This window comes from Eurypyga helias, unplaced genomic scaffold (assembly GCF_000690775.1).
Source record: "Eurypyga helias isolate BGI_N326 unplaced genomic scaffold, ASM69077v1 scaffold6561, whole genome shotgun sequence".
NCBI lineage: Eukaryota > Metazoa > Chordata > Aves > Eurypygiformes > Eurypygidae > Eurypyga > Eurypyga helias.
This window is the reverse complement of record NW_010232662.1, coordinates 5,891-23,484: the sequence shown is the minus strand read 5'-3', so window position 1 is coordinate 23,484 and position 17,594 is coordinate 5,891. Positions and strand designations below refer to the sequence as shown.

General features: G+C 40.2%; 1 protein-coding gene across 1 annotated transcript in view; it reads left to right on the top strand.

Annotated features, from left to right (window-relative positions):
• Nucleotides 1-1,254: 1,254 nt before the first annotated feature.
• SLC38A9 (solute carrier family 38, member 9) overlaps nt 1,255-17,594 on the top strand; it is a gene marked incomplete at its 3' end in the record, with an annotated part of 18,880 nt that continues 2,540 nt past the window's right edge. The window contains exons 1-8 of the mRNA XM_010161459.1: nt 1,255-1,400; nt 9,332-9,464; nt 10,037-10,158; nt 10,305-10,368; nt 10,479-10,572; nt 11,308-11,478; nt 14,071-14,130; nt 16,346-16,543. Coding sequence (XP_010159761.1) covers nt 1,297-1,400; nt 9,332-9,464; nt 10,037-10,158; nt 10,305-10,368; nt 10,479-10,572; nt 11,308-11,478; nt 14,071-14,130; nt 16,346-16,543 — 946 coding nt within the window. The remainder of the gene's footprint in view (nt 1,401-9,331; nt 9,465-10,036; nt 10,159-10,304; nt 10,369-10,478; nt 10,573-11,307; nt 11,479-14,070; nt 14,131-16,345; nt 16,544-17,594) is intronic.

Genomic DNA, 17,594 nt, shown 5'->3' with positions numbered 1-17,594 from the left:
CCCCCCGAGGCATTAGCAGGATGAGCTAATGCAAGAGGATTGGCAACATGCATCTAGGGAGGGATAGAACCACATCAGTACTGACTTCGGCTGATGTAATTTCTGGGATTGGGTCTTTACAGTGTATTTGGAAGAGGATGCAGAGGGACGATACAACACCTCATTCTTTCTGTCTTCCTCCATCGCCACTCCAAGTTTCAAACATCCAGTGCCATCCTTCCCTATCTTGTGCCAGCTCTGGTTCTCATCTATCTTTCCTGTCTTAACGTTTTAAAACATAAGGACGCAGTACCCTGAAAAGAGCAGATACTTCTACAGTTTTTGTTCGAAGAAGGAGTCCTGGCTGAGGCATTCTTCAGGAGATAGCAGAGATGAGAGCTGTTAAAGCCATTACATTTATTCAGCTGCACGCAAGACTTGTGAGTCCCATGCAAGACTTGTGAGTCCCATGCTAGGACTGTAATTCAGTCTAAGTAGAATTCCATTAGCTTAAAAGCGATCTGCTCCCCATTGTTTGGCCAGGAGTGCTCTGAATGCATATAAAGTGTTGTTATTAATGGGTTATTAAAGCATTCATTGCCTTTAATTTGAAGAGCCTGGACACAGTAGACTGCAATAATTTGATCTTTATTCTGGGAAATACACTGGAAAACTGCGTATGTGTCTACTGCAAAGTTTGAAGTAGTTTATTGAAACAAGAGTCTGTAATAGCTGTGATAAATTGTTCTCAGCTGTACCATTACAGATGGGAAATACAGCTTCTTTGAATATTACACTGGTCTTACAGTGGGAGCAGTAAGAAGAGGACTCCCATGCTTTGAAAGCAGGAAGATAAGACCTATGTATGAATATAGTTAATGTCCATTTGCCCATGGTGGACTTGATTCTTAGCTGTGGTTGCTGAGATTCCGAGCCTCACTTTTTACAAACCTCTTTCATTCCCAATGTAAGCAACAGCATCCATCATACTCCTTTATATTGCCTGTTGCGGTGCTAAAAGAGATTCAGAGCAGAATTGTACATTGACTACTTTACTTAAATGAATACTATGTTGTAAAAAATACCATCCCATCTGCACTTGCCCCGTCATGTTTGCATTATGGAATGAGAATTTTCAAGTGGCCAGTTGAAGGGATTTTTCTGGTGTTTTTCACCCAGGACGTTCTGAAGTGGTGGGACTCTGCCAGGGTTAAATTTGTAGCAGGGACACAGTTTTACTTAACTGCAGTTGTCTTTGTTAATTTGTTTTAGGTGAGAATAACTGACATAACCTAGAAGGAGGCACATTCATCAAATATGGAAGAGGACACTAAACCTCTCTTAGTTCCTGTGGGCGGCGATGAAAGCAGTTATGGAATCATGAATATACAGTTCAATCCAGAAGATTTTAAGTGCAAAAGGTATGAGCAAGGCTGAATGAATTATTACATAGCAATGAGTTGTTTAACCTTTGCCTTTGGCAACAGAATCCTAGAAAGACAGAAGACTGGTATTTGGAACCCAGGAGCTGAGTACCAACAGTTCCTACTTGGTATGATATTATTTCCAGGCACCAGGTGAACAGATGTTCCTATTGTGTATTGTTTAGAAGGGTAAGACTTTTCTATTGACATCACTTCAGAGAGTGCCTCAATAAGGAATTGGCATGTGGCTTTTAAAGTGCTCTTCAAACACTGAATATCATGTGTGTATGCTGCAGCACGGTGGTTCTTACTTAGCACAACAAGCTGAAATGTTGAGACTATGCAAGAAAGCTTGCCAGATGGTGTAGATAAATGGCTGTGAGTATGTGTAAATGGTTCAGTATGCGTTTTACAGGTGATGCTGGAAAAATAAAGTATTTGTTAGTACTGAGAGAATTGAGTTACCTTTATTGCCTTTAAGAAAAAAAAAAGTATTTATTGAGGTTGAGCAAGTATGAAAAAATTGGCAGCCCAGCCTCCTTGATATGCTGCAAAAATAGTACATATTTACCTAAGTGGTTATTTTGCATGTTTTCTTAGGGTTTATCAGAAGTCAGAGTGCCATACTTCCTCCACTGTTGCAGTTAAGATTTCTGTGAGGTGGTCCTAGAACCAAAACTGAGATCGGAGTGGGAACTAACCTCCTTATGTTTGCTGGAGACACCAGCTCTGGTTTTTTAAATGAAGAAATAGCTCTTGGGCCCTGTTTACGGCCCTTCTTTTTACTTTTCGCATCCAGCATCGTATTTCACGAGAGCATTTTTCCTGAAGGAACTGCAGATGGCACTGTTGTATGTAGAAAAATAAGCTTCTTGGGGCTCCCTTCAGGGGAAAAAAACCCCGAAAAACTGTTCCTCATGATCACCCTTCGCTGCTGTGTCAGCCTGCAGCTTTGGAAAACCATGAGAGCCTACTTACACGTTAGCCAGGGGCTAAACAATTCTCTTTGCGGGCAAAGGAAGGAGAATAAGGGTGTGAGTGAACGCAGCGGGACAGAGCACAGGTGTAGCAGCATACAGAATTTTGTATATAAAGATTAAGAAACTGTACTTTCAGGTGGGAAAAGGAAATGCACAATATGAATTCTTCCTTTGTCTTCTTTGTGGTGAGTCTCTGAGGCCCTCATGGCCCTCCTGGCATAAGACGACTGCTAATTTATATGGCTTTTGGGAACTCCCTGTGTTGGAGGAAGTGCGTCTTGAGTAGCAATGGGTTTCAGGTGGTGTGGTGATGCAGGAGCAACGAGATAAGTTTACACTTTTGTGCGATATTGAAACGCCAAGGTCCACTTTTTCAGAAGTAATGTTAGGTATTGTTTCCTCATTGTGTGTTTTTTTTTTTTTTTTCTTTTGAGTTCTTAAGTTTGGAGACTCAGCTTTGTAAAAAGTCATAGCATGCGGCATTTGGTTCCCTCCCCAAAAGCAGAAGTGTGGAGTTGAATTGTGTTCCCACTTCCACAACCTCCAGCTTTCTCATACCCATCCACTTGGTCGTTATTGCTCCTCCCTTGCGTTCATTCTCCCATTTTCCTACAACCCAGTCTTTTGCTGTCCAAGCATGCAGAAACACAAAGATTAAGGGCATGAGCTCTGGGATTTCAGGAAGGCCTGGAAATCATAATGGGGCCAAACAGGGTTGATCTCTAGCTCTGCATATTAGAAGAGGCAACGGCAGTCTTTAGAAGAAGGAATGGGCAAGAACAGGCCATCAGGGTCTGTGTCAGTCGGGTCAGAACTTCATTAGAGTTTAGGGAGTAGCAGCTCCAGGGAGAAAGGTTTAACATGAACAAAATACCAGCAGTGTGACAATACATGATTTGCTCTGATTAGTTTGTTCCTTTTACAACTTGCTTTTCCGAAACCTGATCAAATGTTGGTGGGGGGTCATTTTGCTTTGACTGAGATAGCTCTTCAGGTGTTTTGTGTGACTGGCTTATAATCACTGTTTGTCTTTCTTAGTGCTATTCTCTTCTTTTGTTTGGCTTGTTTGAGATTTGACAGCATTTACATAGTTATTTGCTTTTCTTAACATCTTGGAGGACTTGGGATTTTTGAAAGGCACGCTTTTCGGTATTTACGTAAGAACAATAAGCTAATTGGTTTTTAGAGTTGTAAATTATGTTGTCTAGTATTCTTTTGCTAATTTGGGGGGAATAAAAGCCACTGTTAATCCTTTAAAGAGGATGTTATTGTCCTTCACAATGACCTGAATTACTCACACATATAGGAGTGTTTTGCCGATTTTGCAGGTCCCTTTAAAAACTGGAATGTCTTTGCTGCAATGGCTTATTGATGATTATTGTATGCAAGAGAGGGAGTTTCTTTTGTTCTTCTGACTGCATTTTAAATCTGTTTGCTGTCAACAGATACTGCCGTTGTCTTCGGGAATACTTGCACCTTCAAAGAAACAAATGATGTTTTGTGTTACCTGTTTTGCATATGAAAGAATTTGGCAGTGCACCCTGCTAAAGGGAGATCAAGCCTTCTCCCTTTTCTCTATTCTTTTTGAAGTTCCGTCGTGTTCTCACACTGTGTAGGAGGGATCAGTAGGTGAAATTAAACAGTTATAAATTAAACAGTGTCTGTAGATGGCAGTCAGAGATGCATTTTTCATGCAAAAGTGGTTGGTTCCTTTTTATTTTCAAAATCCTTTTAACTTGCAAAAGGTAGACCAATGGTCGGGACTAACCTGTGCAAAACTACCGTTTCTGCATTAATTATGCTTTTGCCACTCCTCACCAACATGGTCTGTTTGCTCCATTGCCTGCTTTTCAGTTATCTGTGTTATTAATGTTTGTATTAGTTCCAAATATTACTGCTTCCTAATGGGGAAGAACTAGAACCTTCTTAATTAAGGACCTTCTTACTGTGTAAGAGAAGAGTAGAATAGCTTAGCCTTTGGCACAAAAGAGGGAACAGTGCTTCAAATGTGGTATGGTAAAGCTTATGATTCTTTAATTGTTAAAATGTGTATCTTGCAGGCCACAGAGGTGGCTTATACCCAGTGAAAGGTTGTTTTGGTTCTGCATCCAGCAATTTAAGGTACTCGCGTAGTCATGCTGTAACCATCATAACGACAGTGGTGGTAAGAATGTAGAAAAAGTTTAAGTAAAATATATTGACCAGAGAATAAAGATCTTACGGGATAAATTGTAAGGGTATTGTTTACAATGCTTATATAAATTCAGACAGCTTAGAAAGTAAAAATCATTGGAATTCTTTGGAACAGGTTTCCCAAGAGAAGCTTACTGACAATGTTCCTATCTGGATAGGCAGCTCCCAGTTAAGAAATTACTCAAGCTATGAGTATAGTCGTCCTCTTACTGCTTTTTTCTCTTTAATTTCACTCATGGTAATGAATCAGTTTTTCTCCTTAGTTTCTCCTGTGCCATATACAGCATTCCTGTAATACTTTGATGAGTTAGTAAAACAAAGCCATAGGAACTTACTAGCTTTATTTCTGTGTAATAATCTTATCACATCCCTGATAAGCAACTGATGTGGGATGTCAAAGAAGTCTGTGCAATAAGCTGAAATGGCTCCTTGTGGTCTTTTTGGAAGAAAGAAATTCTTAAGCATCCTGTCAAGGTTTTTCTCATTATTTATTTAAATACGGAAGTTGTCTAATGTGAAGTCATTAATACTATGGTGTAGAGCCAAAACATAACTGACAAAAAAAAGTGTGTTGCACTACTTTTGATCAAAAGTCCAGAACCAGTTACTTCCTGTTTTAAAATATTTCATCTAAGGTACTGGGAAAACAGTATTACTTACTTCATCGCTTCTTGAGATAGGTATTTGCCATACTTCTCTATTGCTCTGCAAGGTGTAACACGTTGCTGAAAATACCCAGAACAAATATGTAGCACCCTTACGGATGCTAGCAGTTGCAAGGTTGTATGTAGTTTGGCAGACAAATTTTCCTGTTGTGCTGTTCCCCCTAAGACTCCAATTCCAACAGTTGAACTTTGCCTATCACAATATTTGGAAGCAACTTTAATCCCAAGCGTGTCTTCTGTTTTCCTTTGCTTGCAAAATTGGTACTCAAGATCATAATATGAGGAAGTTTGGACAAAAACTGGACTAGCACTAGAATTCTTATTAGCTGTCCCTTTGTGTGATGGAGAAACAACTAGTAGATGAATGTAGCTGCAGGTTTCCTGGGAATAGTTTCTGGAGTACATGCGTGGGGTGTAGTGTATGGGAGGCATGGACCTCCTGCATGAGAACCTGCGTCTTGTCAGTGTTCATTGTGCTGTGGGAAACAGCTGTGTTTTACTGGTGTGTTTGCCCTGTTAAAAGGAGCATTGTTTTTCAGTCTGGCTATTGAAATAAAAATTCTAATTGTGTTTTTTAGTATGGTTATAATAAAGTCATTGGACACTATAGTCTATCTCAATGCGTGGAAATTGTCTGCGCTGTTTTGCATTAATAGTCACACCCTCCAGTCATGTAACCCCTCCCTTTCCCCAGATCATATTGTCCCACATCCCCTTCATAATCATTTTGCCACGAGAGACACAACGTGGTTGCCTGTATAAATCAGCAAGTTTTCTAGGAATCTTCTGCAGCTGCTGATGCTTGCGTTTAAAGACTGCTTGTCTGCAAGACTGAAGGTCCCTAAAGAGGGACCTTTATTTATTCCAAAATACATGTGTTTTGGACCTGTATTTATTCCAAAATACATCCCTGATTATAGCCTACCTGCTTTGGGCTTTGAAAATACCGGTCTTTGAGAGCTTCTCAGTCTTCTATCTGAGTATGCCCTACAACCAGTCTTTGATCTGGGTGTAGCCAGGGGCTGGGAAATGGCCTTGATCCTAGGCAGATTGCTACCCTCTGATAGTGGAGATCAGGGAGGAGGGGTTCATCCCAACATGCCTGCATAGCTTCCAGTCAGTCTGGCATTTTACAACCATAAGACTGATGGGTGGACAGTCTATTTTAGCACAGTCACTTGCTTGGTAAAACTAGAGGTGGTGGTACCCTGAGACAAAATTTAATTGGTGCTTCTCAACAATTGCATACCAGAAGGGATCAAGAGGGGAAGTAGCCCAGGTACTGACAGCATTAAACTTGCGCACTTCTCCAGACAGGAAGCAGCCACAACAGACATATAGAATTTCTTTGGTGATGGTTAAATTTTTTTCCTCATCCATAGGTTAGATTCTGGATCATACCTTTCTGTTTCATGCTGGGCCATAAATTGCTTGTTCAATCCAGATTCTATTCGTAGTACTGAAGAAAATGAAATATCTTTTTCTAAGTAATTTCTTACCTGTTTTTGCTACATGTGAAATTTTTTCTTGGTATTTCTTCAGTTGTTGACTAACAGCACTGCTTTCTCCATAAAACAGAATGTTGCATTCATGTTTTCTGTTATATTAATTTTAAAATCATCCATGGCTGTAACCTGAATTACTTGAAAAACTAATCTCCCACTGTCTTCCAGTCTGGAATAATTTTCTTTGACATCCATTTCAGTAGTTGTTGAACACCATTTTGAAGGAAATCTTTGCCACAGATTTCTTTGCTGTTTTGAAGCTAAATGTAGATGATGTCAGTGTAATTTTTCCACAATACCAGTGGAAGTTTATGGGGATATACTAAGAACACTAACTGGAGATGGGAAAAGAGGTAGTCCTCATGAAGGACTTCACACTATGCAGCCTCCATATAACTAGCAAAACACATAGAGTTCTAGATAAAACGTGTGTCAGTGATCCAAAAAGAAAATAGCAGAGAGCTGACTGGGTGTGTGGGGGTATTTAAACATTAAATTTCCTGTTTTCATAACTACAGCCTATATTTTACAGGTCTTCTAATGAAATATTTTGTAGCAGTGTCCAATGATTTGATCAGACCAATAAATTTTAAGCCAAAACAAGTGAAGTCCTTTAGAGCTAATAGACCATGAGTATTTTTGTACGTAGAGTACTTATGGAAGCAGTTAGCCCTGTGTGCCTCTGACTAGAGCAATAAAGCTATTGCTTAGAGTTTATTCCTTTTTCATTGTGGTATCTCTCTTAATTGTTTCTAAGAACATCACAGAAGTCCACACACTAAACATGTGTTTCCACCTTCATGTCATAGACATGGGAATAAAGCAGTCACTTGAGAATGTTTTAAAAATTTAAAGTCACTCTCATTTTATTAATTGGGAAACAGCTTAGCAAATCTAAGCCATTTTTACCATGATGATGGAAGATGTAAGAATTAATGAAATCTGAGATGAAGGCAAGAAAGAATTTGTGGAGAAGGAAGTTATTTTTCTCTGCTTTCCTCTTCTGACAGTCAGTTTTTATTAGTCCCATAAATACTCTCACCTGCTGTGTCCTCAGGAATAACCACCTACCTTCATCTCTTCCAAAGATACAGCCACCAGCTTCAGAGCTGTATTCATCTTCTTCCTTCTAGATAAAAGGTGGTGCCAAGGTGCAAATGCTTAATGATTCACTGGGAAAGAGAATGGGACCTTTGTCACAGTATTGAGATCTGGGGCAGGAGGGGTTGACCAAGTTCCTGTGTAGTCTGAGCCAGCAATGGGTGTTGAAAAAAACAGTCAGTTCGAATGGGCTTTGCTCATATTACAGGAAAAATGGCATGGATTTATTGCTGACCTAATGTTTCTTCTTGGTAGTATGAAACCTGTTGTGATCTGCACTTTTATGGGTTCTGGTTTTGGGGTGGTTCCTGATTTTGAGTGATTTAAACTCAAAACTTTAAACTTCCATCAGCATGGAAGATGGTCAGAAGGCTGTTCGAGATTTCTTTAGAAAGTAAAAGCATTGGTGAACAGGAAGAAATACCAAAGCCCTGTATCAAGTTTTGCAGTTCGCTGGTATCCCCTTTCTTGTTGGGGAAATGAGCCTGTCAGTGCTGGGAGAGAATGTCGCATTTAGGCAATAGTACAGTAGGTCTATATGGAGGTAAATCATACATGATTTAAAAAAAAAAATCTCTGTGATGTCTTGATTAGGCCACATATCTCTGGTAGCATCCCTTGCATGAAGCTAGGTTTGTGTTGTGTTGTAGCTTTCGCTCTGCTTGCTCTGAACCTACATGTGCGCGGAGAAAACAGCGGTGTGTGGTGCGGCTGCTTTCTCCTTCAGTGGCTGTGACAGTGCCTGCAGGCTAACTCAGCTGAGGAAGAGCGAAGGGAGACCATCCCTAGTCTGTACATCTCTCTATGAGACGCGTAGGACTTTGGCTGCTGACAGTCCTTTCTCCATGATTGCCCTAAGTAAATTGAATGGAAATCATGAAGTGGTTCAGAACTGCAAACAGACATCTCTTGTTCCATGTTCTGTGACAAATTCCGTTCCCTGTTGCATTGGCTTAATATTATGAGCACATTGACTTATTTGGACTTGGTTCCTTCCTCATTAAACACAACTTCATACTGTGTTTTTGGCTAAATTAGTAGTTCCTAGCCCTCTCATAGTTGGTCCTCATCACCACTGCTCATTCCTCTCTTTGTCTTCTTTCTGATTCTGCATTCTCACACTTTCTGTTTCCACCTCTGTTCCTCATCACTAGTCCTGGCAACACCGGTTATAAGCACTAATAAGCTTGGCCAAGCCTATTAACATGTAGTTCTCGTGTGATTCATTGTTGAGGACTAATAGACTAGATATTAGGTCTGAATTTTGATGTTAGGTTGCCCCACAGAATCTGGGCAAGAAGCCATTCTAATATGATATGCACACATGGTTCTTTCATGGATGGCAGCTTCCCTCATGGCAGTAATGTTTTTGCATTCGCTTTGTGTCAGTGGATGACAGACTTATCCTGATGCTCAGCTGTTTCCTGATTTGTGTGTTCTAGGGTTTTAAAAGTTTTCTTTTTCTTTTGTTTCCCCTCGTTTAGACCATTTCATGTGGAGCCTACAAACATAGTCAGTGTGAACGACGACATGCAAAGAGTCACAGATGAAGCTTCAGCAATGAATAAGCGGATTCATTACTATAGCAGGCTCACGTCTCCTGCAGACAGGGCACTGGTAAGGCAAAGACGGGCCAGATTAACTGAGTAGTCTCCTGCATGTTGGGTCTTCCACAGCCTAGGTTTGTAAAAGAATCACACTTAAAGGTAGGGGGAGAATTGCTCTAGAGTTTGCTCTGAAGTAAATATCTAGCAGCCGAGTGCCTTAACAATGTCTTGTGTTATCACAAGTTGTGACTGACTTCTTGTGCAATGCCTTCACCACACGCAGAAAACATACAAGCAACTTGAATTTTATAACCGCGGTCCAGGCTGCCCAGATGTGTGTACACACTTCTCCCATCTGTAAGGGGATTTAAGCAGTGGTCAGCTGCAGTGATTGAACTAGCATAATCTGTACATAGTATGTTACGGATATTTTGCAGAAGAAAAATATGTTTTTCTGCTAACTAGCTAAAAATCCTATCAATTTTGGGTTTTTCCTGGGGAGAAAATTAATGCAGTCCAACTTTTTTTTTTAATGCACTTTTTAAGGAAAGCTTTTTGTGATTTACAGCAGTTGGCTTGCTGTATTTGGGATAATAGTTATTTTGATATTATTAGTAAGTCTTATTTTTTTATGTTTGTTAGATTGCTCCTGATCATGTACTTCCAGCTCCTGATGAAATCTACGTGTACAGTCCATTAGGAACTGCATTTAAAGTTGAAAGTTGCACAGATGGCTATGGTAAAAACTCCAGTATAGTGACAATGTATGTTAAGCACCTTGCCATATATTAGCCAGAAAATGTATTATTATCGAATGTTCTATTTTGTATGCATAACCATTGTAGCTAAGATAGTTATGAAGTAAGAGTGCTTCTTAAGTTATTCACTGGCTTTTTTCTTTTCTTCCTAGATTTATGATATGGAATACAATGATGGGTACATCTATATTAAGTATCCCGTGGGGAATAAAACAGGTAAAACTATGAAAAATGTATGCATATGAAAATGTTTTTGCAACATGGCTTGCTCTTCATTTTTCTGTACTGTTATTGATAGATAAACGGTATTTCTTCCTCTTTAACAGGCAGGCTTTACTTCTGGAATCATTCTCATCTTACTGATGGGCATTTTGACTCTTTATTGCTGCTACAGAGTTGTGAAATCACGCAAAATGATACGTAAGGAATACAAAGCTTCATAACACAAATATTTCCATTAAGTGTGAAACCAAGCGTTTGGGGACTGACTCTGCAAAGTTAGAGGCTTCCCTTCTTCTCTATAAGCACTGTCCAGTTCTCTGCATGTGTTTCTGATCATGCTCCACAGTGGAACAATGTGGGCTGTAGCTGCATCCACTTGCGTTATATGCCTGCACTATCCTAATATTTGTATTTATTCTGTGTTGGAGGAAATTTATAGACAATTGTGTCACTGACTCTGGTTATACTTAGAATGTGTTTTTGTTATTCAAAGCTCATCTTGCAGGTGTTGTAGTTGGTGGTTTTATGCATAAATTAACCCCTCAGTTTCTCAAATAAAGGCAGTTGAGACCTTCAATTTGTGACAGCTCATTTCAGGGCATTATTGAGGACAAGTTCATGTCCTGGCCTACTTTGCCATAACTCCTGCAAAAGGCATTATCTACAAATGCACAGCTGCATTTTTGCTACTGTGTCTGAAAGTACTCGAAGTAGTACTATGACCACAGTAAGAGCCTCTACTTTTCCAGGCTCCTTCAGTGAAACACCTAATGAATGTCATATTTTAAAGTTAACAGCGATCTTCTTAGCCCTCGGAACCACTGTGAATTTGTGTCAGAATATTCTGAAACAAGAACGAATTATGTTATGGAGAGTTCTACTGACTCTAATATGTTTTGTTTACCTATGTTCCTGGTTTTGTATCTTCTTCAGCTTTAATAGATACCTCAAACTGGGAATTCCCAGATGTTTGCAAGTATTACTTTGGATCCTTTGGTCAATGGTCAAGCCTCTTATTTTCTATGGTATCGCTTGTTGGAGCCATGGTTGTTTATTGGGTGCTTATGTCCAACTTTCTGTTCAACACAGGAAAGTTTATATACAGTAAGTATACATTTTTTGTTAACTTTTACAGTGATCTTGTGGAAAGATCAAGACTTTGCTTTATACTGAAAAAGGATTATCCATTTTACTTATTTTTTCTGTTACTGTGTGTGAAGAGTAAAGTGAGACTAAGTAACTGTGTGGAGTTACAGGCACAGCTGTGTGTGTTTTCAAAGCCAGTTTCTCCATCTCTCAAAGTGTGGTTTTAATGAAAGACAGAGTACGAACTATCTGGTTTGCAGGTCAGTAATGAGGCTTCTTGGTGTAGTTTAAACAACCTGAACCTGGTTGCTTGTTTCCACTTGGTATTTTCACTCCCCTCTTGTTTGCATAGGTGTAGCTATTTGGACGGCCATATAACACGCTAGGCTGTTGAAATTATCCAGGTTAATTAAAAAGTCTAGTTTCATTCTAGATTTCAACAAGCACACTTAGAGTGCTGCCACAATGAAGATTTTTACAAGCATACCTGAAGGAACAATGAAATGTAGCACAGTGAAAAAACGATTCTTATTCTGGCATAGCTACAAAAGAAAATCTGTTGGTTATTTACACCCTTGTACGTGCACAGACACACAAGCTTTTGTGAATACAATCAATTAGGTATGTAGAGTTGTGGGAATAAATGATGGAATAGAGGGCTTTGAAAATCTTGACTCATAGCATTGAATAGCACAACTAAGATTTAAGAGTTTCTGTTTTGAAGGTAATTAACAAATCTCTGAGGCAAATAACAGCACAGACACTTATACTTCTCAAACAATGTTTAATTAGGGTTCCTGCCATCTCTGAAGGACGTACTTTACTTTATTGGTTAATGACTGGTGTATTTTAGAGCTGACCTAATTCATATGTTGTTAAGGTCATTTAATTTTAGACTTTAGTTGGTTTGTTTTTGTTTTGGTTTTTTTTTAGTAAGGTTAGGACTTTAATCCTAAATTATTCTAAACCAAGTAACTCCAATTCTAATAAGCAAACTTGAGAATGATCAAAATAGTTCCTTTTCTGAGGAAAAAAAGCCCTTTTCCCGGAAGTTGGCATGTTACTTTATCACTTACCTGTATTTGTTCGGGGTTCTGGTTGAAGTTGTTTGTTCTGTGATAACATTAGTCACTGGATTCTTGCCCTAACTTTCATTGTGGGTACTTAATTACTAAGTTGTAAAAGGGGTAATAGGTTGTATGTTTGACACAATGTCATCTTCCAGCCATGCATTTCTCAGTTACTCTAAGCAGGCTAGTATATTCAATTCTGGTACATTCTGATGACTTCTTTTAAAATCTGCACACACAATTTAGGTGGGAACAAATTAATTTCCTAAGGGAGAATTACTACCAGATATTAGTAGTACACAAAGAATGCAGGAACTGTAAGCCAAGTGTAATAGCCTGTCTGTTTTTTTAACATGTTATCCCATGCTTTTGTTCTGGTTTTGTTTCATGGAACAGAAGTAAATTCACAAATGAGATTGCTGTTGCTAAAACACCTCTTTTAAGTATAGAGGAAACTGAGTTGGCTACCCATCTGTAACCAAAGAGCTATCAGTTCTTTTGATGGCATCGTATCAGGTACTATTTTTCAAGTAGCAACACCAAACAGTGGTGTAGTGAAGAGGTGATGAGTGATTTCAGTTAAATTTTCTGATTGTTTTATACGTTGAACTGGTATCAGTCAGTATGAGAAACTCAGTTGTGACTCAGGGTGTCATAAATCAAAACAAAGAAACAAAAACCAGTTTTCTTACCACAAGACTTTTTGCTTTCTGTATGAGGAACAAGCTACTGTTAATTACATTTAAAAAATCTGAGACTTGCTGCACCAGTTGATTTTTTTGCTTGCATAATACACCCACATGTAGCAGAAGTAAATTTTGTCCAGAGACGCACTAATTAAATTTCCAAGCTGATAGGCATTTTCTGTGTGTCTATATACATAAATATAAGGAATTTGCTATGCAGTACTCTCATACTGGTGGAATTGCAGAAACTCAGAAATACCTGGTGTGGCAGAGCAGTAGACAGTAGTGCACTGGAAACAAAACACTACTAGGGATGACCGTAGACAGTGAGACTTAAACCTTTTCCCAGAGGTTCCTTTCTTTAAAATACAACATGGAAGAAGCATCGCGCAGAGCCTTTTCTAAAAAAAATTAGAAGAGCGAGTAGGGGAAGCTTTTTCCTTATAATGCTGTCTTGACTAAGGATATGGATGCATGCATGGTTTTTTTCTGTCCCAGAAGGTTAGTTTTAAGATGCATCTCCTCACCAACACTGTACAACGCTGCAGACCCAGGAGGTGCGACAAGCAGCGGTGTGCTGGGTGAACAATGAACATCTGGGAAGGAAGGCTTGGGAGCTTCCTAAATGGACAGAGCTGCTGGGAAGAAAGTAGTGCAGTGGGGGACTATTTTAAAACACTTCCAGAAGAAAGTTTTAACGTAATGGCTTGGGGTTGGGAGGAGAGTGCAAGCTGCTGTATCGCACCTCTGATGTACTTTTCCAAAATATTTCCTTACTTAATTTTTATCAAGTCAACTGATAAAAGCCTAATAGCAGGTTTGAAACATTGATAGTAAGATTTTCTTCTTTTCAGACTTTGTTCATGACATTAATGTAACAGATATTGTTCCTGGCACAAATGGAAGTAACAAAGGTAAGAAGCACTTATTAGTATTGTGTTTCCTGGTTTGGGGTGGGGGGTTTAAAGGCAAATGTTTCCATGCCAAACCACATTCCAGTTATAAAGTGTGTATTATAAGTTCTAACTACCTGTTTTAAAAAATATATATATATTTTTCTGTATGGGATTTGTACTTCCACAAATAACCACACACTGGAAAGCTTAACAATACCAAGGGTGCGGGGGAACACAACGATGACAAGGGTGGTGGGAGAGAAACAAATTGGGGGTAGGAATAAGGTTTAAAAGACAAATTACAAGTTTGTGTATACCCAGATAAATCCTCTTTCAAACCATGAATGTTAGACCACTCAGTAGTTGCACAATGAGAAATTGCCTTAAGGAATTTTAGCTTTCACACCCTAAAACTGAGGCACATCAGATCTGTTTACTATTTAAAATCTTGGCTGGAGCATCTTTGCTCCTCACCACCTCTGCAGCAACATTCTTATTTTTAAAAAATGCTGTAAAAACAGCTTTAATGATGCTGGACACAAAAAGAAACAATTGTCAGTCTGCTTTGGTTTTGTGAGTAGTCTGACGTTGGCACAACTAAGGGAAGAAACGGCAGTCAGGTATGAAGATGGGTCTGTTGAGACTTCTGAAGTAGGCAGAATAAGGTAGAATGAAGGCAGGAGCTAGACATTGTCAGCTCCTGATCTTTCTGCCTGTGTGTAGCAATGGAACATGTAGTGTTTTGTTATGAAGCAGAAAATTTTCTCTTATCCTGGGTGCTTATGGGAATGGGGAAACATTTAAGGACCAGCCAGACAGCTGTGTGTCACACTAGCTGCAGCCGTGTTTCTGGAGAGCAGCTGTTGGAGTCAGGCAAAGGAGTTGAGAAATAATTCTGAAAAAGAGTTGATTTGCATTTGAGCTGATGTTGAATCCAGTTTCCCCTAAAGTCCTTACCAGAAAGGCACCAATAGCTGCTGTAGTCTCTCCTCCTTCTGCTGTTCTGTCCCATTCTTATGCAGCAGGGGGTATAACTTGGAGACAAGAGTAGACAACAATATTCCACAGCATCCTCCAGCAACTGGAAGATTTAAAGCAGCTGCTTCACAAAACTAAGGGATGCCAGATGCTTGAATGACTCTTGGCAGGGCATTCAGGGCTACCAAGGAGATCAGTGGGAACAAAAGCATTTTTCAAGGTCTGTGAAACAGTCGGCTTATAAGCGACGGAGAAAAAGCAAATGAGAAAACTGGAAGTAAAGTAACGTAATGGTCTCTCAAGAAATTTGACAGAACAGTTTTTACACCTTTGCTTTGTAACAGAACAGGCATGGAGCCAGTGTGGCTATCAAGGATTGTGAGATGCCAAAATTTAAAATAAGACATTATGAGAAAAATAAGATGGGCTCATATTTCAACACATAACTTCGTAGGCCTGTGTTAAAAAGAAATGGTGTTATTAACAAAGCTCATATAAACACGTTTTTATCAAGGGATCTTTTTGTTTGATTAGTTTTGTTCCAGTCACTCATTCAGGTGCTGCCACTGATCAGCCACTCTGTAACAGGAGTGTCACCTTCCCTTTTGGCAGTGTTATGGGTGCATATCTTAAATTACTTCTGTTGTGTTGTCTAGCAGTGATGTACGTGCACCTGGCACAGCACCAAGTTGACAGGGTGTTTGGGTTCCATGCCTGAGAGTTAGACCTGCTAGTTGTTATAGTAGCTTTCTTGTCGTCCTTAGTTTGTGCATTCCTAGAGCAACGAACAGCAATGCAGGCTCTTCTGTACACAGATGCACTTGCATCTTGGATCATACGATCTTACTGAAGTGTGCAGGGACTGATAACAATGCAAAATACGCAGCCAGACACAGAGGTGCATTGCTGTGACTTGATTCCAGCAGGTGCACGTAGGCACTGAACACACCTAGTTATAGGTATTTGACCTTGAAGGCTGTTCCTACACCACCGCGCCAGGCTTCAGACAGATTAGCATCTTGGTTGTACCTGGCTGAAAGAGCTTAGAGTAAAAGGTGCCTAGCAGTGAAATCTTAGCACTGAACTCCTGATAGAATACCAAACAAGTTAAGAACTGGGTTGTCAAACAGTGCTGTTGAGTGGTCCTGTTCCCCATAGGTAAGACGCTCCAGAAATTATGGGGTTTTGGCTGTGAAGATTCTGTGCAAGTAAAACCCTTTTCATCTGAGGATATGTTTCTTTTCCTTTCTTCCAGTCATTTGTCCAAGTGCTGCTAGTGGTCACCCACCACAAAATGAAAGTGTGATGTTCTCTTCCAGTAACAATACAGGTTTTGAACTCTTCGAAAAATGGTGGAACAAATCACAAACAGTACCGTTTTACCTGATTGCTGTTCTTCTACCCCTGCTAAATCTGAAGTCTCCATCCTTCTTCGCAAAGTTTAATGTCCTAGGTAGGTAACAGATACTATTAAAGCATTGGTTCCTCGTGGCTGAAATATGTAGAAAACAATGAAAGCTACTCCAATGAGTACAATCTATGGTAAAATCAGTTAGGTTGATTGATGTATCCAGAGAAGTGTGGCCAGCAGGTCGAGGGAGGCTGCCCCTCTACTCTGCTCTGGTGAGACCCCACCTGGAGTACTGCGTCCAGCTGTGGAGCCCTCAATATCAGAAGGATATTGACCACTTGGAGCGAGTCCAGAGGAGGGCCACGAAGATGATCAGAGGGCTGGAGCACCTCTGCTATGACGAAAGGCTGCGAGAACTGGGCTTGTTCAGCCTGGAGAAGAGGAGGCTCTGAGGAGACCTCATTGCAGCTTTCCAGTATCTGAAGGGGGCCTACAAGGGTACTGGGAGAGGACTTTTTACAAGAGCCTGTAGTGATAGGACAAGGGGTAATGGGTATAAATTGAAATCAGGGAGCTTTAGATTAGATGTCAGGAAGAAATTCTTCCCCGAGAGGGTGGTGAGGCACTGGAACAGGTTGCCCAGAGATGTTGTCGATGCCCCATCCCTGGATGTCTTCAAGGCCAGGCTGGATGTGGCTCTGAGCAACCTGGTCTAGTGGAAGGTGTTCCTGCCCATGGCAGGGGGGTTGGAACTAGATGATCTTTGAGGTCCCTTCCAACCCTAACCATTCTATGATTCTATGATTCTAGGTTGGAAAAAAGATCATGAAGTCCAACTATTAGCCTAGCACAAAGTCTACCACTAAACCCTGTCCCTCAGTGCCACATCTACATGTGTTTTATATGCCTCCAGGGATGGTGACTCAACCACTTCCTTGGGCAGCCTGTTCCAGTGCCTGACAACCCTTTCAGTGAAGAGGTTTTTCCTGATACCCAATCTAAACCTCCCCTGGCAGAACTTGAGGTCATTTCCTCTTGCCCTATTGCTGTTCACCTGGGAGAAGAGACCAACATCCACCTCTCTGCAAACCTGCTTTCAGGTGGTTGTAGAAACCAATACGGTCTCCCCTCAGTCTCCTCCAGACAACCCCAG